At 46.8% G+C, this 22259-nt stretch overlaps 1 protein-coding gene across 3 annotated transcripts in view; it reads right to left on the reverse strand.

Moving 5' to 3' along the window:
* DOCK1 (dedicator of cytokinesis 1) overlaps positions 1-22259 on the reverse strand; it is a 577278-nt gene that overhangs the window by 99434 nt on the left and 455585 nt on the right. For all 3 annotated transcript variants that reach the window (XM_020973593.2, XM_020973592.2, XM_020973594.2), the window contains exon 32: positions 10926-10984. In XM_020973593.2, the coding sequence (XP_020829252.1) occupies positions 10926-10984 (59 nt within the window). The remainder of the gene's footprint in view (positions 1-10925; positions 10985-22259) is intronic.

Raw genomic sequence — 22259 nt, forward strand, 5'->3', positions numbered from 1 at the left:
ATTCAGCATGGCACAGGACAAACACCTTTACACAAACACAGAAAAGCGACTCTAGGCTGGTAAAGAGAACGAGCCACAAAGACAAGAAAAGCTAATGAAGGAGATAGGCAGGAGACCCATGGATCAGTCTAGACCCTCCCAGCAGGCAGAGTCAGTCTCTGTTTTTGCCTTTGCAAAATTCCTAACTTTTCAGTTCCTAGCCCAGGCCCAATTGCAGAATGGAGGCTAAATTCCTGGGCCTGCCTCTTTTTTGCCTGTATGACCTTGGGCAGGGCCCTTCCCCTCCCCCACCTTCATGCCTCAGTTTCTTCTTCTGTAAAATTGAACTAGGTGACCTCCAAGGTCTCTTCCAGCTCTAAATTGGTGAATCTGAAATGCTCACTGAATGGAATTGGTTCTGTCAATGATTAGTTGGTTACTGTGGACAATTTGCTGAATAGGGCCCTCAGGGCCCTATTGTCTCCAAAAGGAAGAGGATGAATGAGTTAACCAAAAATGTTCCTTCTGGCTTCAGGCTAGGGCTGACTGGGAGGGAAACCCTTCGCAAACCTGATGATGTGGGAAATGCAAAATTCTCTATGAACACGCAAACCTCAGGCCGTGGGTCTGCAGTGTCATCAGAATGGGGAATTCCGGTACAGGACGCCCTCCTCCAACAGGTAGACTCTAGCCTTTCTAGAGCTCAGCAGGTGAGGCCCGTGGAACTGTGTGACACTCAGGCAGTGCCTGGCCTGGGGACCCACATGGTAAATAGCAGCCCTGGGATTTGAACCCAAGGGAACCTGATGAAGAAGTAGACTGGGACAAAAGAGATCCCCCAGGAGTCAGGAAGACATGAGCTTGAGTCCTGACCTATTCTTGGAGCCTGAAAGACTTGAGTTCAAATCCAGCCTCAGACACTAGCTATGTGACCCTGGGCATGTCACTTCACCCTGCTGGCTTCCTCTCTAGATGCTGTTCTGGGATATTCTGCGAGATGCCATCCTGTACAGTTATGGCTTCTTCAGGCCTAGGTCCCCAAGCAGGAAAAGTGTCTTTGGCTTCCTCTACGGCTGGCCCAGCACGGGGGCCTAATTGTTCCTCTGCATGAGCTTACCCTCCTGCTTCTTGCGTTTCTGGGGCATGGGAAAAAAGCATTAACCAGGTTCAACCACCACCTCTGATCCCTTCTGACTGACTGTGTGACCTTGGGCAGGTCACTTAACCTCCTGGGCCTCAGTTTGCTCATGTGTAAAATTCAGGGTGAGGGACACTTGTCATTGGCCAGACAAAGCGTGGCTGGAATCTGTTGAGGCATTCCTGAATGTGACCCATGGCAGCAGAGAAGAGAGCCTCCTAAGAAGAAGGAACCCAGCTTTTGAGAAAGTCTGGCTCTTACCTTTTTCTCTTTGAGCCTTAGGGCAGCAGTTGGGGAAGGAATTTCTTAGCTAAATATATTATATATGTTTAGGGCTATATATATATATTGTGTGTGTGTCTGTATACATATATAGTTAAATATCTATTTTATTTCCTTTTAAATCTATAAAGAAATGAAACATAATAAATGCAATTGTTAAAATGAATGATTTTGGATATTCTTTCATTAGCAAAGGTAGTTACAGATATTTTCCTGGGTCTATCAATATTCCTTGGATACTGGAACTTAATAGAGAATGACAAAAGGGAAGGATTTATTTTTATTTATTATTATTTATCATTCAGGTAAAAAAAAAATTACAGAGGTAATCAAGAATGCAAACTTGACCATTCACAAACCCCAAAGTGCCAGATAAATCTCATTATCTATAAGCCAGTTTTCATGGATCACACTTACATGACGCCATTTTTCCACAGGTGAAAATTTAATAGTGAAACCTTCAGCAAAAGAAACCTGACTAGACCTGAAATCCCATTTGCAACTTTTTAGAAATCACTCATATTTAATCTAAAGCCAATAAAGACGTGACCAGACTCATCTGCACAATATTACCCCCCTCTCTGATTCTTAATATTTCTGAAAGGCATGTAAGTACTGTAAAGCATTCTTTTAAAAACGCTTCTCTGCTCAGGCTCTCGGGGACATTTTTCTGGTAGGCTGCTTCAGAGGTGTCAGAGACAATGTTTCAGGGAAGGGGTGAGAGTGACAGAGAGTTATTCATCAGCAGCCGTGTCTGGGACCCCACATTATACATCTGCTGCAAAAAGATTTTATTGCTCTGAGCTCAGAGTTACAGACCAGGCAGGAACAAGGAAGTCTGGAGTTTGGGGTGGGAGGCTGCATCCTTAATCTCTCCTATTATATAGGTAGATAAAACAGGGGCCCTACTGGCAATCCCAATTGAGATTTAGAGGAGACACTGAGGTTCCCCAGGATGAGATGAGGTGGACACTTTGGGAGCAACAGAGAAGGGAGAGGAAATCCCCCTGGAAAATCGGTGTCTCGGACATCTGAACTGAGGGAGCCCACTTCTCTTCTGGTCCAATTCATGAACTCAGGCTGAAATCACCAAGGACCAAAATGACTTCTACAGACAAGGGGAGGGCTCCCTCCCCAAGGGCCAAGGGGGTCTGTTGGGTAGCAAGGGTGCTAAGAAACCAGACCACCCCCTAGGCTTTGGATGCCATCTACTTCCTGCCCAGACTGGCAGAAACTCATGGTGATCTTCAAGCGACAGCCCTGTCCCCTAGCCATAAACTGACCTGCTGGGTGGTGACAGCGGCCAGTGTCTACATGAGCAGCATCACCAAGGGTCTGCTCACCCTCCTGGCTCAAGCAGCCCTGGTCAGGGTTGAGGAGCACACCCAGTGAACCCAGATCCAGGCACAGGGACACACTCCATAAGGTAATCCCAACTGCATCAGTCTTCTAGTCATTTCTATCAAGTCGTCTCCCCTGGCTCCCCCATCTCCCTTCTGCCCAGCTTCCCCTGAGGCTCAGCTCAGGGCCAAGGCCCTTCTGTAGGGGGTGCTTGGTGAACTGCCCCCACCCCAGCTGGGAGGACGATCTTCATCTTCAAATCACTCTGTCATTTAGGACCAGGGATTTAGAGAGCTGGGAGGCACCTAAGAGTTTATCAATTCCATTCCCCTAATTTTACAGATGAGCAAACTGTGCCCAAAGACACTGAGGGCCTTGAGGAGGAGAAGACTTGATGCTAGGGAAGGAAGCACCGATGTGCGTGTCTTCCAATATCTGGCGAAAGACGATTGGCTTTGTCCCACCTGGCCCCAGAAGCCAGAAAGAGAGCGAAGCACAAAGAGACCAGGACTGACACAAGGAAAACCTCCTGAGTATCCCTGGGTAGAGGGGGCAGCCCCTCTTTGGACAAGCCCGTGTTGGGGCTGATGGACAGGGGATTTTCAATCATGCACAGGCTGAACCAGATGGCCCCGCCGCTCCCCTCCAACTCTGAAATTCTGTAACTCTGCCCAAGATCACACAGGTAGGAAATGGGGGCTCACAGTCCTGACTCAGAACGCAGGGCCCTTTGCCCCCCCCGACAAGACCCCAGAGTCCTGGCCCTGCGGCTGGAGGGGCCCTTAGCGGTCAGTGCCTCCACCACCCTCATTTTACACACGAGGAAGCCAAGGCCTCGAAGTTAGGGACCTTGCCCAGGGTTAAGCATCTCCTAAGAGCGTGAGGCCAGATTCAAACCCACCGAAGTCAATGGTCTCCGTTCAAACTACCCAAAGTAAGTGCCTGGAAGATGGGGAATTTTATTTTCTACTTCTCTCCTCCTCAGGGTGGCATATAGTAGGTGCTTAATTGATGTGTGTGGAATTAGACAGAATTGAATTCATCCTTTGGAAGGCCCCCCTCCAGTCTTCCCGGCCGCCCATTTAGCAATAACTCTGCAGATAAAGATCTTTCTGCTTTCGGATTAGTCATGGCCCGATCCAGCATGTTTTATTGGCTCCCCTGTGCTGTAATGAACAAAATATAAATTGAGGCGGCTTCTGCATGAGCCGCTCTCCTGCTGGCTGCAGAACAGACGCTGCTCTGATAAATAACCTCAGAGTGGGGTAAATAACTACATTTATTTTTTTTTTTTAATTTCAGGAGAGTGGTTGCCTGTGATTTTCCCTTTCAGACTCAAAATGTGACAGGCCAAGAAAGGGGAAAAACATCATTGTATCCCCAGCGCCAGGACATTTGCGCCTCCATTGAAAGTCAGCAGAACCTCCAGGCAACAGCTATCCAATCCTTGGTCCAGGGGAGGGTGGTGAGCTGGTTTCTCCTGGGATGCTTTTATCATTAGATGTTCATGGCTGAAAATATTGGACCAAAAAAAAAATCTACATTTGTTTGTGGGTTCTGAGCTAGACATAGGTGGTGACCAGTTTGCAAGATCAATTATATTTTCATTTTCCTGGCACCGCCCACTGGATCAGTTTACCAATATTTTCCCCAACCAAAGTCCATTAAAAAAAAATCTACACTTGAGGGGAAAACCAGACTGTGTTCATCTGGGGAAATGGAGCTATGCTGTCCTAAATTTCTAGAGACAGTCTCCAAGTGATTCCAGGAGTCGGGCAGAAGCTCTGGAGCTCAGGAGCAGAGGCTGAGGATTAATTATTAATCATTTGGGCTGCCTTCCTTAGGTTTGCTCTCAACTAATGAGATCTGCCCTCCCTTCTTCTCTAGGGTGGATGGGCAGGGGGGCTGGCTAACCAGGGGCTCACATTAATTTATTTATTTTTAACATTGAGAATGGAGAGTTTTTATGATTCCATGAAACGAAACCAGAGAGGTGTTTTTCTTCCTCTGTTAGGACCTCTTTAACTAGTATTTCTAAATTATTTCCATTTGATCTCGGGTACCTCTAGCTTTATAATTCAATTCAACAAATTTATTAAGTTACCTCCTTTTAAGCAAAGCCCATTGGTACTAGGTGTTGAGAAGATAAGGACAAAAAGGAACTAGGCATCCTCTCCCTCTTCCCCCTTCCCTTCCTTCCCTGCCCCCCCAGTGAAAACGTGGACAGAAGTAAGTAAACACAAAGCGGACACAGAGGAATTTATAAAGAAAAGGGCATTAACACTTGGGAAGCCCTGGAAAGGCCCATGTAGAGGGTGGCACCTGGGCCACCCATCAAAGGAAGAGAGGGATTCTTCCACAATTTTGTATTTTATCTTGGAGGTGATAGGGAATCACTGATGACTTCTGAGTAGAAAAGAGACATGGTCAAGATGTGGGTTTTAGAAATATCAAGCTGGCAACTGTGATCCTTCCTCCAGAGCCTGAGTCAGGGTTCTGGGGCCTTGTTACTTGGTTATCATATTCAGATTAGAAACTAAGAAGAAGAAAGGAAATATTTGCCATTTTAGGGACACCCTTCAGGTGGCAAATCAGAAGTCTCCTTCTCTTGACTCCATCCTAATTTGGAAGAGCCACAGATAATGTGAAGAGAGCTGAATACTCTGAAAAATATTCCAGTTTCTGATTTTGGTGACGAGACAATAAAAGCCTGAGTGTGTCAGAACAGGAAACCATATCAGTGGTTCCATGAAGCTACATGATGAATGAAATAAAACACTTCTTTTCTGAGTCTCTTCAACTAACGTCTGACATCAATCCCTTACCTAATACAGAGGTGAGGCTGGGTCCTTTAAGCCTGGACTAGTGACGTGAAAGTTCTGGAAGGGCTGACCAGCCTGGAAGCTTCCACGACAGACTGGACTCTGTTGTCCAAGGCTGTCTAGCAAACCTCGGAAAGGAGCATCTCCAGTAGGCTGGAATCTAGGTGATGAGTTTTTTGGCCATGGTGACCCAGGAAAAATGGTTGTGATTGGCACCAAGGGAAGGATTCCCCCCCAGGTCCCAGGGCCACCAATGAACTTCCATACCTCAAGGATCCACTAAAGCACGGATGTTTCTAGACCCGTCCTCTTGTTTCCTGCCTTGAGGAGACTGACCTTACACTAACACTGCTTAGTCCACTGACTCCACTGGTTGTGGACGCTGGTTTTGTGATCCAATCTCACACCCTCCCTCTTTTTCTCACTTTGACCACTCTATGGTATCCTTAGCTATCAGAAAAAAAAAAGCCCCCCACTGATGGGGAAATGGCAGTTTGTTAAGAATGCTAATTCGCTTTCCTTTTAAAACCTTGTCCTCTTTCAGAATGATGGACAGACAAGAACAACAAGGCCAACGCACACTCTGAAGAAAAGGTGGGGTGTCTCTTGACAGCAGCCAGACAATACCAGTGGAGGAGGCTGGGAATCGCTGCGCTGCTCACTGCTTTGAGCAGGTACGGCAGGTGCGGGTCAAACCGGGAGCTCCCTGAGGTATGGGAGAGGGTAGCTCTGCCGAGGCTTGGCTCCCCACCTGCCGGCCCAAAGAAGACGGAATCTGAGCAGCCGCAAACCCTTGGTCACCCTTGGAGGGGTGGCAATCCTGCTAGACAGCACCGGAAGGCTTGGCCTGGCCTCTAGGTGCTCTGGCAGAGACCTGTGGCCCCTTGCTGGCAGAACGCCTGCTCCGCTGGCTTCACCAACAGCCCTTCGAGGCACACGACAAACGTGCCAACCTAACCCCACTCAGGAAGAGACAGACTAAACAGAACGAAACCTCAGTGGACCTCTCGCTCATTTGAGGAGTTTGTAGAAAAGATGGTGATTCAGTCCTAAAATCATGAAGACACAGAGCTGGAAAGAGCAAAGAGAGATTTCTTTCCGTCCTCTTATTTGTAGCTGATGAAAGGAGTCCCAGAGAAGGTAAGGGACTTGGCCAGGGTCACCCAGGTAACTCATGGGCACACTAGTGTTCACACCTCCGCCACACCTGAGCTCCTCGGTGAGCCAAAGGCAGAAGGCCACACCCACCAGCTGATGCCCTTTATCTGTACCATGGCCCAGAGGCTGATCCACTGCTGAGGTAGAGGGTCCGGAAAATCAGACCATCAACAACCATTTGTTAGTCATGTCCTTTGGGCCATACACCATGCGAGGCACTGGAGAGATAGGGACAAACATTAAACAATCCCTGCCCTCGGGAGATTTCACCTCTCTCTCTCTGGGAGGATTTCTTTTTTTTTCTTTTTGGCTAGGCAGTGGGGTTAAGTGACTTGCCCAGGGTCACACAGCTAGTAAGTGTTATTGTTAGGGAGACTTCACTTCTACACATGTGCTCACCACTGAAAAGCCTACCTCCCACTTTGCCCAAATTCAGTCCTGGGGCTTCTAGAAAGGCGGAGTAGCAAGTGAGCTGGCTCTGATCCCACCTCTGACAGTCTGTCAGTCAGTCAATAAACATCTATTAAGCACCTAATGTGCTGGACCCTGTGCTATTCACTGAGGTCATAAAAGAAGGCAAAAGACAGTTCCTGCCTTTAAGGGGCTCGCAGTCTAATGGGCGAGACAAGCAGCAAACCCGTGTGTACAAACAAGTCACACACAGGATAGAGAGGACATGGCTAAGAAAGAGAAAGCACTGGGATTAAGAGGCAGTGGGAAAGGGTTCCCATTGAAGGTGGAACTTCAGTCGGGACTCAGAGGAAGCCAGGAGGCTGAGATGAGTAAAGAGAACATTCCCAGAACTGGGGACAAGAAAATATCCAGTGCTGAGAGATGGAGGGTGTTGTCTCTAGAACAGCCAAGATGCCAAGGTTACTGGATTAAAGAGAAAGAAAGAAAAAGAGAGAGAAGGAGGGAGGAAGGGAAGAGGGAAAGAAGGAGGGAAGGGAGGGAGGAAGGGAAGAAGGGAGGAAAGTAGGGAGAGAGGGAGAGAAAAAGGAAGGAAGAAGGAAAGGAAGGAAAAAAGAAGACAGAAAGACAGAAAGAAAAAAGAAAGAAAGAAAAAAGGAAGAAAGGAAAGGCAAAATGTTGTAACAGAATGTGATTGATTGGAAGTGGGGAGGGAAAAGAGTGAAATGATAACTATTGATGGCACTGACCCCCATGACTACTGGTGTTTCACTCTCATCCCAAGTCACTTAACAATTGTGAACCTCAGTTTCCTTGTCTGTAAAACAGCAATGGTAATACTTGCCATCCCTACCTTTCAGGATTGCTGTGAGGATCAAAGAGATAACAGAGGTAAATTGTTTGGCAAACCTTAATGGGCTCTAGAAATGTCAGCTCTCATTATGATAATACCCCATTGACTAACTACAAGACGAGACAAGAGCTGCAGAAAAAGTGTTCCCATCGCCCACCTAGGAAGGAATCTGGTTTAGGTTGCCCACCACTTAGGGGGAAGGTGTGTCCACACGCAGGGAAGCAAGCTCAAAGTCTAACACCAGCCTTTGATGAAAACGAGGGGCTTGCACCAGATCATCTTTATGTCACTAGAATCTCAAAATTGTGGGGCTGGAAGACAGCCCGAAGAGGGGGCTTACTTGTAACACAAACCTGAAGAAGAGGCTGCCTCTTCCCCCCACATTACTGACCAGGGGTTGCCCAGGAGACTCCAATGTGAGGGAACCCATGGGGCCATCCATTCCTCCTGTACTGGTGATTGTTAGAAAGTCCTCCCTGACACCGAGCCTCCATCTCCCTCACTACAATTTCCTCCCATCGGTCCAGGCTTTGTCCTCTGAGGCCAAACAGAATGTTTAAATCTGCTTCAATGCGACAGCCTACAAATACCAGTAGAAGGCTATCTTCCCTGCCCCAGCCCTCCAAATTGTGGGGGGAGAGGGAGGGAAGAAACAAGCATTTATTAAACACCTACTTTGTGCCAGGTAAGCACTCCACAGTTATAATCACATTTGATCTCACAACAACCCTGGGAGGCGGGTGGCCCCATTTTACAGATGAGGTACCTGAAGCACACAGAGGTTAAGGGGCTTGCCTAGGGTCACTCAGCAGGTAAGGGTCTGAGGCTGCATTTGAACTCGGGTCTTCCCGACTCTGTGCACTGTGGCACCCCTGGCTGTCTGCAGGAGGGAGCAGGGAGGCTACCTAGGCTCCTAGCAGCAACAGAAGATGCCTTGTGCAGCAGCTTTACTTTCCTATTCATTTCTGGACATGTAAGGGAAGGAAAGCAGTCTTTTGGGAACATGGAAGATGAAAAGGGCAATGACGCCTTCTGTGTGATTAGGTTAAAGGTCTTGGGCAAAGAGCCAAGATCCCCTGTAGCTGGGACTGAGAACTTGGCTACTGAAGATTAACTGGTCCAGGGTTTGAGATGCGAAGCCCGGCTGGAGATGAAAGGGAGATGGTGGAGCTCGTTGGAGTCAAGCTAGAATTCAGGGTGAGCTGACAGAGGAGAAACTGTAAGAAACAAGGGCCTTTGGACCTGGGCATTCACTTCTTGTAAAGGCTGGATTCAAAGCCATTGTGTGCTTTACTGAGGAAGCTGTAAAGTGGAGCTAGAGAAGTGAAGGGACCTGTAGGAAGACCCCCTGGAGGTCCGGAGGGCCCCCTTTTCCCAGGCTGCAAGGGCACGGATGGGGGCAATGCCCACCTCAAAGAGATGACTGACTTCTCAAGACCCAGAAACAAGGACACCACGTTTCATGAGCCTGTGAGGCGGGAGCTCAGTGATGACTATCCTCCTTTTATAGATGAGGGGAAAATAAGCTCATCCTTTATTGTAAACACAACTGGATTTCTGCCCCAATCCTTGGATCGTGGGGTCACAGAACACTCCTGGCTGGTGGCAAAGGGACAAGTTCAAGGGCAGGATTTTGGAGAGGTCATGGGAGCCCCGGTTTAGAGCTGGAAGGACCTTCGAGGCCATCATGTCCAGCCTTTCTGTTTTAAAGATGAGGAAAGTGATGCAAGGAGAGTGCCAGCGAATTGCCTAGGGCCACACGGCTAGTAAGTGAGGGAGGACGTGAGGCCGGGCCTTCCTGACTCCCAGCACAGGGCTCTACAGCTGCCCCCGATAGCCGTTGAAGGTTGGGTCTGCAAAAACCACAAGATGAAGGGACAGTAAATATTTTGAAGGGAAGAAGATCGATCATAGAAACTCAGGACAAGAGGAAGAGACCTATCCACTGGTCTCCAGGAAAGAGAGGAAGGAAGAAACATTTATTAAGAACCTACTATGTGCCAGGCTCTGAGCGACATGCCTTAAAATTATCCTCCCAGTCGGTGATGATAATAATACTAACAACAACAAGTCTAAGTACTTCACAAGCGTTATGTCCCTTGATCCTTACAACAACCCTTCGAGGGAGGTGCTGTTATCAGCCCCATTTTACAGATGCGGAAACTGAAGCAAATCCAAGTGACTTGCCCAGGGTCACATAGCTGGGAAGCGTCTGAAGCCACATTTGAACTCAGGGCTTCCTGACTCGAGGCCCAGAGCTCTGACCGCTGCATGGCCGGCTTGCTTCAGAAGTGAACATAGCTCAGCACAGACGGACCACAAGGACATGTCCTGTACATTTGTCAATCTGTCACTCAAATCACATTCCTTTTTTCCCGTAGTTTGGCTTCAGTAACTCAGGCCCTGAAAACAGCTCGGCTACCATGCACATAAAGTGGACAGAGCCCTGGGTCTGAAGAGAGAGGCCTGGATCTCAGTACCAGGCCAACTGTCTGGTGACCTTGGAGAAATCCCTGCACATTCCTGGGTCTCGGGTCCCTGTGAGAAAATGAGGATGCAGAACTAGACTCCTTTGCAGTCTCTGTCAGCTCTTGAGCAAAGACTCAGGAAGAGGGACAGAGTTCGAGATACAAGGACCGGTGACTTCCTCAGTGGAGGAGTGAGTACCTTCATGCAGGACTCAGGTCATCTGAGTACCAGAGAAAGTCAGTGACTGGCCCAGGGTCCTACAGCTCATGATGCAAACTTTCTGATTCCAGCGCTCTAACCAACTGGCAACGCTGCCTTTCTCAAGACCTCCATGAAAAACACCATGCAGGTGGTCCACGATAGATCGTTTACTCAATGCATCCATCCATCATTCAATCAACAACCCCTTGGCAACCTCGAGGACTAGATAGCCGCCAGAAGGCCCAGTCCCGGGGGAGTCAGAGCTACTCACCTAGGTTGTACCACATGTCCCTGATTTCAAAGCCAATCTGTCTCCTCATATCACCGTACCTGGAAAAGGGGGATGAAAAAGAAATGAATCACACGCATGGCTTTATGGGGAAAAGCAGACAAGAAAGGAGCTTTTTGGAAACGAAAAACATCAAGGGTTTGCCTGCACTGAATTCTTCCTGGCTGAAGGGAAGGGCAGGGGGTGGGGGTGGGAAGCACTGGAGAGAAACTCAGCCAGCCCAGGGACTATCTCCTTCCCGTCTCAATCAACTACACCATGGGCTCACTTTCCACTGGGGATGTGGGGGTGGATGCTGAGAGGAATGAAATTCTCTGGTCTCCTGTGGCTGGGGAAGGAGCCCATTACATCCTTCTAGCCTAGGGGTGGAGAGGGCGTAGATATTTTCTGCCCATGCTGTGAGCAGGGAGACTGTGCCGAAAGCTCTCCCTGCTTCGCCCTCTCCCCAGGAAGCCCCCCCATTCATCCGTACACAATAGCATGCCAGTGGGCAAAGATGAGACCCCAGAGTCATGGGGAGAAGGGTTGAGTACCCACTGCCAACACCCAGCAATGCCAGGGGGTCTGTGGATCAAGGTAAATGAATACTAATTCTCCTCCCAGTGGAAAGGGAGAGGTATTTGTTTCACAAGTAAACAGAATTTGATGCTTCAGGAGCTAAACCTTTATTAGTATGTGAGCATTTCTACTCTCCCCACCTCCACCTTGTTGCCTCAGGAAACAAAACCCTGATTATATTAAAAATAATAATTTGCAAAAATTTTCCTATACCACTGGAGCTCAGCAGCTGTGCCAAAGAACCTGGCCTGTTTACTTCTCTACCCTGGGATCCAAAGAGCCAGGGCTGAGTCTTTCAGTAGAAAGGCCCTTCTGCCTGTCAAGGAGGCACCAAAGAGCCACTGTCCTGGGTGTCCCTCCAGTGGGTGAAGCCAATGCATGCATCTTTTTTTTTTTAAATGAGTTTTACTGGCACGTTGGATTTTAGCATCATAATCATTTCTGACCATGACTCCCCTTTCTTCCCTCCCTCCAGACTCCCCTTCACTTCAAAGAAAACAACCGTTAAACAAAAACAATTCATCGAGCGACCTCAACTACCATCTTATGCAGCTTTCTTGGATTCCTTCACTTCTCTAGGGAAGGGAGGGAAGTATGTTCTACTCTCTATTCCCCAGGACCAAGAACAGTTCTTCCAATTACGCAGAGACAGAGTAGGCACAATTTAATAGCTTTTTGGGTGAAGTTCCAATTTGCTTTCCAGATTGGCTGGAACAGCTCCACCAACTGGACATTAGTGTGCCTGTTTTCCCACATCCCCTGCAGCATTTGTCATTTTCCACTTTTTAGTCATATTAGCCAATTGATGGATATGAAGTAGAACCTCAGAGTTGTTTTAATGTACATTTCTGTAATTATTAGTGTTTTATAGCATTTTGTAAAATGGCTGTCGCTAGCTTTGTGTTCTTCCTCTGATACTCGCCTATTTATATCCTTTGACCATGTATCAATTAGGAGATGGCTCTTACTCTAGTCAATTTGAATCAGTTGCCTACATGTCTTGGAAATGGGATTTTTATCAGAGAAACTTGCTGTGAAGATACAATTGAATTCTCTCTAATCAAGACTGAAGAGTTTAAGTTCAACTTCAAAACGGGATAGTTCACCTTGCTTACAAAGCAAGGTGTTCCCAAGGGGTCATCATCAATTCTCACTTAGGCTACTACAGAGGCCTCCTGACTGGTGTCCCCACATCCACCGCTTCCCTTTCTAAACCGTAGAATGTCATATTAGTATTCCTAAAGCATAGGTCGGACCCTGTCACTTTATTGCTCAAGACTCTCCCATGGCTTCCTACCATCCAAAAGATCAAAGGTCAGCCTTGACAACCTGGCTGCCTCCTGTCTTTCCAGGTTTATTTTGTTTCTTTACGCCATGTTGTTGGCACACTGGACCACTTACATCAACAACGTTGCATCATCCATCGCTAACCTCTGCACACCTTGATCCCCATGCCTTGATTGAACTCCCTCCTCACCTCTGCCTCATAGGATCCCTGGCCTCCTTCAAATCTCAATTCAAGGATCTCTCCCCTTCAGGGAAACAGTCCCTTACCCCCACCCAATTGCTAGCACCCTGTGTCCGAGATTACATTGCTTCTATTTTGAATATATGCAATATAAATATAGCATGCTATGTTATTTGCTATATGCATGTTACTTCTCCTAATAAAATGTCAGGTCCGAGGACAGGAATTGTTTCATTTTTAGACTTTGCTTCCCTACCTCCCAGCATAAGCCATGGCACACAGTCCATACTTGGTAAATGCTTGATAAATGAATGAATATTCTGAATTCAGCTGACCAACTCTGAAGGCACCAGAGTATAAGAGGCTAGTGAAATCAGTCTGCTTATTGTACAGAAAGAGAACCAAAACAGAGAGGTTAAGGAAGTTCCCTGAAATACCAAAACTCAGGGGTTCAGATGAGAACTTACTCAGAAATATGCATACTGTGACCCCAACCTTTATCCCAGGAATGAGCTCAGCATCTCCCCCAGGGAAATGCTCCTGGCATCCCAGGATTGACCAGACAGAAGGCAGCCAGTCCTGCTGTCAGAGAGAATCTGCCACACTGGGATGTGTTTCATCAGAGCCACAGGCCTGGATGAGCATGGCCCATATGGATGCAGCAAGAGAGCCCCCCTCCCTCTTTGTGCTCCTCACAGGGCCAAGACCATCATTTGCCCGGCTGTCAATGACTGACTCATTAGAATCTCAGAACCAGAAGCTCTGTCCTGAGATGGCTGGAGCAGCTGGAGCTTCAGGGATCAGGTATCCGTTATGAATTTACTAAGGGAAGAAGAAAGGGAAAACAAAGCACTGCCCACTTCTCTCCCTAGGGTTGTCTCTGTTCTGAGTCAGCACGTGGGCAGATAAGAACAGCCGCACTCACACCAGGCTTGGAATAGCCACTGCCTCCCTAGGATTACCACCCCAGAAAACTCAGTCGTGATGTAGGGCCAAGCCTGCTGGTTTCATCTTCCAAGGGCTTCAGGTGCAATTTATCTCATCCTCAGGTAGAGGCTGACAGAGGATTAATGTCCTTTTTGGTGCAAGAAGTCAGAGACACTTGTGCCCAGCCTAATAACACAAGAGTCCTGTCTTAGCAGCGAAGAATGAAGAATGTTCTCCTTGGTGTTACAACATCCTAAATTCGAACTAAATGAATCAAAAGTCTCTTCTTAATGTCTTGGCATAGTCTGAAGCCCTAGTTCTGCTGGTTAATCACGGTCCTGAGCCTCATCCATTTAAGAGGGGACAATGATATGGGTGCTGCCCACCTCACAGAGCAGTTGTGAGGCAAACTCCATTAATGTGAGTCATTAATATTATTATTCTATTCAAGCTAAACTGAACCCTCTTCTGCTTCTTTGAGTAGGCCTGACCCTGAGTGGGATCCTGGTGACTGAAAACTGATTATCCATCAATTAGCCAACATTTATCCAGAGCTGGCAATGTGTCAACCACCGTGCTAGGCTGGGACAGGAAGACAAAGAGACTTGGTCCTTGCCCTCAAGGAATTTACATCCCATTAAGGAGCTACAACCTATCAACCCACACACTGCCTCTCAGATTGATTACGGGCCATGGACCCCACTAAGTGTAGCATTTTGGCCAGTGAAAGGCAGGAAATGCTGCCCTTGCCTCCAATTCAACGTGGGCTCTCAGGGATTGCAAATATTCCTCTTTCAAAGAGCAATTCTGAAGCCAGCAAGGTAAAGTCTGTCAGTATTAAAAATGATATTTTAATAGCTGAGTGAGACAAAGACGCTGAAGGCCGTGGCTCCGAGGTGAGTGAAGAAGATGGTGTTAGAATGAGGAGGTGGTTTTATCTCCCCGACAGAAGGCCCTGATCTTTTCTCAAGTTTTAATAAGGAAATGGCTTTGAAGAATCCACATGTGTTTGTGAGCCATCCCCAAAGAAGCCGGGTCTGGTGCCTGAACTACAGGGATGTTTCTCTGAATACTTTATAAGCTTTTCCTGAAGAAAATGAGGGCTTTTCAGAATATAACCTCTCTGGGCTAATGCTCTAGACTTAGAATTCGAGGCTGGTAAAGCTGGGAAGGGAGGGGACAAGAGGAGAAGGGAAGGGAGGAGGGTAGAGGAGAGGGGAGGATCCCATGATTTTTAGAATCGATTAGAAAAATCCTTGGGTGAAAGATGGAGGAAAACATAGCATCATTGTTCCAATTATGCCACAAGGTGACCCTGCCAATGGAGAGGTTGGATTGATAGGAATAACTTTAGAAAAGAGAAATAAACATTAACAATTGCCATGTCAGGCCTCACTTCTTATAGAGCACCTCAGCTACCCAGCAAAGAGGGTTCAAGGGTACCTTATGATGATGCCCTACTGAATTACCACTCCATACGCAGGATGTAGAGGCACTGACTTGGAATAGCATAAAGACAAAGTCAACCAGGCCACTCAGATCCGTAAACTTAGGTTATCCATCTGATATGCACAAATGGAAATCTCTGCCTTCAGGGAGCTTACATTCCATGGGGAAGACACAATAAATAGATACCAAAGTTATATGAGGTAATTTCTAAAAGAAGATGATACCAACCATTGTGGAGTGGGATTGGGGGATCAGAAAAAGCCTGATGGAGGTGTTGGCCCTGAGCCATGCCTTCCAGGAGACCGTTCTCTGGCGCAGAGATAAGTCAAGTCAACAAGCATCTATTAAGTGCTTGCTGTATGTCTCCTTCCAGACTGCTCAAATGCCACCTTCCGCAAGAGGCCTTTCCCTGTCCTGGTCCATCCCCTTGCCCCTTCCCACACATACCTTATGGTGCCGTTGACCTCTAGGTTCCCTTGAATATACTTTATACATGTCATGTATATACCTACATGTGCACACAGATCACGGGTCATCGACTCTGCTATCTGGGACTGCTCGAAGGCAGGGACGGTTTTGCCTGTGATTTTGCAGCCTTGGTGCCTAGACCAGTGGCTGCCTGTGTGCAGGTATTAAATCAAGCACTGCTGACTGATGAGAAGATGAGCCCTCCACCTGAGCTTTCTTGAGATATATGGAGCTGTGCTTCAAGGGAGACATATTCTGAGCCAAATAAATTCCCACCAAGGATTGTCAGTTGCATGACGTAAATGAGGGTGTTTACTTCCGGCATTTGAGATGGTACAGGTTCCTTGCTCCCAAGGGAATGGCCCTGCCTCAAGCCCCAATGCCTGAAGGTGACATACCTGCTATTGCAGTGGGAAAGATTCCTTCTTCTAAGGAAGTTCAAAGGCTTTGCAGTCTACATGCTTTTGACTCAAAGGACTCTTAGGAAGCTGACTTTATGTGCCTGATTGTATAACTGATAACAATAACAGCATGCATTTTTTAAGGTTCACACAGAGCTTTACATACATAAATTATTTCATTAGATCCTCGTGATAACACTGTGAGGTAGAGACTATTGTTACCCCTTCTCCCATTTCATAGATTAGGAAACTAAGGCACCAAGAGCTTAAATGATTTATCTGGGGTCAAATGCTATTATTTATTCAAGCACTGTGTTAGGTGCCGGGGATGCAAGAAAAGAAAGAGTCACAGTTTACGTGTGTAGATGTGTGTATGTGACCCATACAGAGTAGATGGAAAACGGTCTGCCTAGAGTTCAGGAATGCTCTAGTACTCGAGGGAAGGGGAGTCCTGGGTTTCAAAGGAAGCCAGGGAATCTGAGAGGCAGAGGTGAGGAGGGAGGACATTCCAGGCTTGGGAAAGTCACTGAAAAAGAGACAAAGGCTGGAGATGGAACGTCACGTGCCAAGAACAGCCAGGAGGACACGGTGGCTGGATGACAGGGTACATGGTGGGTGCGGGTGTAGCAATGCATGAGAATGCTAGAAAGGCAAAAGGGGGCTGGGTTGTGAAGACCTTTAAATGCCCCACAAAGGAGTCTGTATTGGATCATGGAAGCAGTAGGAAGACACTGGGGATTACTAAGTAATGGAAAGGACATGGCCCAATCTGTGCTTTAGAAAAGTCACTTTGGTGCCTCAATACCAAATGGAATGGAGTGGGGGGAGACTTGAGGAGGGTCAGAAATTCCCAGCCATAAGCTGAGACTCTGCCGCATGTCCCCATCTCCTTAGGGAGTTGGACTCTTTGTGACACGTTATCATCTTATACAGCAGGGAGAATCAGGCAGGACATTATTCTCCTATCCTTCTCCGCCCATCCTTTCGTCCTCACAGGGCAGACCTCAAGGCCCTTCACCATCTTGGGCTCCCTCCTCCACCTTCTCCCCAGCTTGCTTTACTCAGAAACCTTCCTCAACAAGAGCTGTCCAGAGGCGGGATGGGCAGAGGGCATCAAGCAGAGGGTGGCTGATCTCTACACAGCTACTGGAAGGGGGATTCTTGGCCAGACATGGTTGTTACAACGGGAGTTTCTTACAATTCTGAGATTATGTGAAACTGTGTCCCTCCCATCAATCCTAAGACTATAGGTCCTGTCCCTATTTTACAGTTGGGAAAATTGAGGCTCAAAGAGATCACATGTCTTGCCCAGGATCATGTAATTGCCAGTGGCAGGATTCGAATCCAAGTGTTCCCTGACTCCAAGTTTCGCACTCTACCAAGAACGGCATGCAAACAGCAGATAGCTGTCCAAGACCTCACATTTGGTACAAGTTGAGTAAGTGGGGGCTCTCTTCCTCCCCCATGTCCCACACTGTCCACCCCATTGAGAGCTGGAGCCTTACTGACCACTGCCTACAGAAGGCTCCAAATGCTACTCCAACTGGGATGGGTAAAGCTGCAGGAAGAAGAGCTCCCAGCAAGCTGAGATCAGGGAGAGGTGTCCACTCCACAGGCAGACATCTCTCAGCCCAGACTGCAGCACCAGCTGGGAAAACCTCTTCTCCAGAGTGCCAGCTCCCCCGGGTTCATGACAGCCTCTTTTGTTGGCTTTCTCATCTCCATCATCTAACTCATCCGCCAGGAGGCTGGTTCAGTGGAGAGGGAAGACCGCATCCTGCCGACATAAGAGATGCCCCAGTTATTACAGTGGGAATAATATCTTTCAGTTGGCTTTTCTAGTCCAAACAGCATAAGCGGGTTGTCTGTGGAAGGACTGGTGGAGGGCAGGGCTGGGGGAGGTGTGAAGCCAGTGTTATCCACAGAATAACCATAAGCGTCTTTAGGGGTGTTTTTGTGTGCCTGCAAACGAGTTCCCTCTCGCCAAGTATAGGAGAGAGATGGATTTTATTAATATCATTAATGCATCTAAGCTACTCAATTACTTTCTTAAATGTTAATTTGGCTTTTTTAATTAATTGGCAGCTTTCACTGTTGTATCACACTCATTTTCAAATTTAGCCTTCTTCCTTTTGACCACTGCCTCCTTCAGTCCCTTCCCCCTTTTATTATCCCTTTCCCTTTTCTTCCCCTTTATTCTTACTGCTGATTCCCTCCCTTCTTTCCCTCCCTCCCTTTTCTTTCCCCCCCCTTTTCTTTCCCCTTTTCCCTCCCACTGCCTATAGGGCAAGTTAGATTTCTATACTGATTATATTATGCCCTTCTAGAGCCTAATCTGATGAGAGTAAGGTTCAAACAATGCTCCCCCCCCCTTTCCCTCTGCTGTAATAGGATTTTGTGTCTTTTCCTATAATGTAATTTACCCTTGTCTGCCTCCTCCTTTCTCAGTACCTTTTCTAAGATCAGATTGATCCACTTATTTGGATCCATTTAACTTGATTAGATTTTTTTTTATCATTACATCAAAGTCAACTAATATCCATCCTCTTTATGTATACTCCTTTAACAAGGTGTAATAACAATACAGTTCTCAAGGGTTGCAAGTCTCATATTCCCTTGTAGGGGTTTAAACAGCCCCCCCCTTATTAACAACATATTGTATCCTTCTGTCCCATTTACCTTTTTAAGTCCTTCTTGAGTCCTGTACTTGAAGATCAAATTTTTTGTTGAGCTCTGGTCTTTTTATCAGGAAAGTTTGGAAGTCTCCTATTTCGTTGAATATCCACCTCCTCCCTTGAAAAATGATGCTCATTTTTGCTGGGTAATTGATCCTTGGCTGCATTCCAAGCTCCTTTGCCTTACGGAATATCATGTTCCATGCCCTGGTCTTTTAATGTAGAAGCTGCAAGGTCCTGTGTAATCCTGACTGTGGTTCCATGATATTTAAATTCTTTCTTTCTGGCTGCTTGCAGCACCTTCTCTTTCATCTGGTAATTTTGAATTTTGCTATTATATTTCTTGGCGTTGTCAATTTGGGATCTCTTTCAGGTGGTGATCGGTGGATTCTTTCTATGGTTATTTTCCCTTCTGGTTCTAGGACTTCTGGGCAGTTTTCCTTTATGATTTCCTGAAAGATACTGTCCAGGCTCTTTTTTTCATCATGATTTTCAGGTAGTCCAATAATTTTTAAATTGTCTCTCCTGAGTCGATTTTCCAGGTCGGTTGTTTTACTGATGAGGTATTTTACATTTTCATCGATTTTTTCATTTTTTTGTTTCTGTTTGACTGATTCTTGCTCTCTCATAGAGACATTAGTTTCCATTTGTCCAATTCTAGTTTTTAACAGATTGTTTTCTTCTGTTAGTTTTTGTACTTCCTTCTTCAACTGGCCAATTGTGTTTTTTAGGGACTTGTTTTCTTCAGTGTATTTTTTTTCCAGACTGGCCAATTGCATTTTTGAAGGACTCTTTTACCTCTCTCATTTGACTATTAAAATCCTTCTTGAGCTCTTCTAAGAAGGCTTTTTGGGCTTCAGACCAGTTCATATTCCCTTTTGTTGTTGCAGATGTGGGTTTGTTGACAATGTTGTCCTCTTCAGAATTTCTGTCTTGATTTTCACTCATAACATGAATCTGTGGTACGTTTCTTTTTACTCATGGTGTTTCTTTATTCCCTGGCCTTTAAAGAGATTGAGCTCTCTTGCTGGGGCACAGAGGGTACTGACCCAAGCTTCTTGTGTTGGGAGCCTAGGTCTTGGTCACTGGCTTTGCTTCTGGGGGCCTCTTATGGGAATTGGAGGCTGTAGGTTTCTGGCAGCTTACCTTGTGTTGGGCTGGAATCAGCAAGGCTGGAACTTTCAGGCAATTCTAGGTTGCCTGCTTTTCCTTTCCTTTAGCTTTTTTATGCTCCTTTTAGATGGGTGCTGCAGGGTGTTTGTCTGCCTGGTGCCCCCTGCAGTGTTGTCTCCCTCGGTTCTGCTAATGCACGGGGAGATTCCTTTGTGGTGGAGTGCCGAGGCTCCTGGTGGTTTTCTGAGCTGGTTTCCAGCGGTTCCCCTGCCCTCACTGAGGCACTCGGAGGTCCAGGTGTTGGTGTCTGCCTGCTCTACCACCTGGGCTTCAGGATTTCTTCACAATTGGGGGCTTCAGGGCTCCTACAGCTCACCTGGTGTTGGGTTGGAATCAGCAAGGCGGGCTTTAGGAAGCCTTTAGGTTGTTTTTTCACCTCCTTTCAGATGAATGCCGCAGGGTACCTATCCGCCTCGGGCCCCTTGTTTTTGCTGAGGCCCTGGTAGACCCGTTTGCTGGGCTACTGCACTGCTGCTCCTTGTCTTTCTTCTAGTTCAGGTGTTCCAGGGTTTTTTTTTTTCCTGGGCTGATATTTTCTGGGTTTGTGGAGGTTGATAGGGGAGAGTGAGAGCGACTCCCTTTTCACTCTGCCATCTTGGCTCCCGGAAGCGGAAGTCCCAGTATCTCTTTTTCTTAGAAGAAGTTTCCACAGCTTGCGAAGCAGGTCCTTCTAAGTTGTCTTTGGCATTTGTGGATTGAGGGGTCTGGAAACTGCCACAGCTGCCTGAGATTCAGTCCTCTGAGGCCTGCTCCAGGTTCGCTGCGGCCTGTGCACCCACGTTGCGCTGCACTGCGCTCCCAGCCTGGCGCGATACACCTTTCTGATCAATCATCCAGGATGCCTTGAGCTGGAAATTTATTTCACTCTGTCTTTTTGTGGATTCTGCTGCTTCAGAATTTGTTTAGAGCCATTTTTTATGAGTATTTGGAGGGGTTTGGAGGAGAGCTCAAGCAAGTCACCGCTTTCACTCCGCCATCTTGGCTCCGCCCCCCTAGCCTTCTTCCTGAACCCAGGCCCAGCACTCTATCCATTGCGCTACCTAGCTGCCCCCTTTGCAAATCTTGGGAAGCTATAGAAGTGATTTTCTAAAATTATGATTATTATTACCTAAGGTAGGAAGCAATACAGGCAGAGCTTTTTCTTCCATGTACTCAAGTGCTACACGATGCTTCATCACACTCAGGAATCAATCTCCCAACCTACCGAGCCTACTGATTACCACCAGGAGGGAACACATTGACACCCTCTTATACTCTGCAGAGCAATCATTACCACCAGCATCTGCAAGCCGCCTAAGCAGCAGCCACCTCTTCAAAGGCTATCGTAATGAATATTCTTAGTAAGGATTTTCTGTTCTCTAAATTTATAGTTACTTATGAATCACTAATGTGACGGTTAATCTGTAAATATTTTCAGACCAGGGCTAACATGATCCATATCTGAATTAATAAGTCCAACGCAGACATTAGGACCGATAATTCCTTCTCATTCAAATGCAGATCTTGGTCCAGAAAATAGGGCTTAGAATACAAAACACTATTTCCTCTTTTTCCCTCAGGAAATGTGAAAGTGCAGACCTTCACTGTAAGAACGACAGGTGTCTGTCTCCTGTTGGTTGGAGAGATGGTGCCGTCTGTTCTCAGTGTGGAAGGTTACAATGGACGATCCCTTGTGGCAATAACATACATGTACATATACATATCTGTATGTATGTATCTATGTATGCATATATACACACACACACACACACATATATTTTAATCTGGAACTGCATCAGAGGAAAGGACAAGCTGCACAACTTGTATATCACACACACACACACACACACACACACACACACATTCCTGATTCATTCCACTGAGATCTGCCATTCTGGAGTGTGGAGTTATCTATCAAGAACTTAATTTCTTCCGCTCTCTTTTCTCTTGGGGTGGGTGGGGGGGATTGGGGTGCGACCTTTTCTGAATGAATGAAATATTTATCACTGAGTGCAAAGCATGGTGCTAAACTCAGGGGACATAAACAGAAAAGCAGCTCACGCCTTCTCCATTCTAACCACTTTCTTTCTGGAGATTTAATCAACTATTACTACTAATCAGGTCACCTTTTAGCCTGGGGTAGTCTACTGCCTCTATGATACATGTTCATGTTGTTTATGTTTCTGTTTAACTCAGACTTAGTATCAGAAGAAAAGCT

Source organism: Phascolarctos cinereus, unplaced genomic scaffold (assembly GCF_003287225.1).
Source record: "Phascolarctos cinereus isolate Bilbo 61053 unplaced genomic scaffold, phaCin_HiC Scaffold_3;HRSCAF=262, whole genome shotgun sequence".
NCBI lineage: Eukaryota > Metazoa > Chordata > Mammalia > Diprotodontia > Phascolarctidae > Phascolarctos > Phascolarctos cinereus.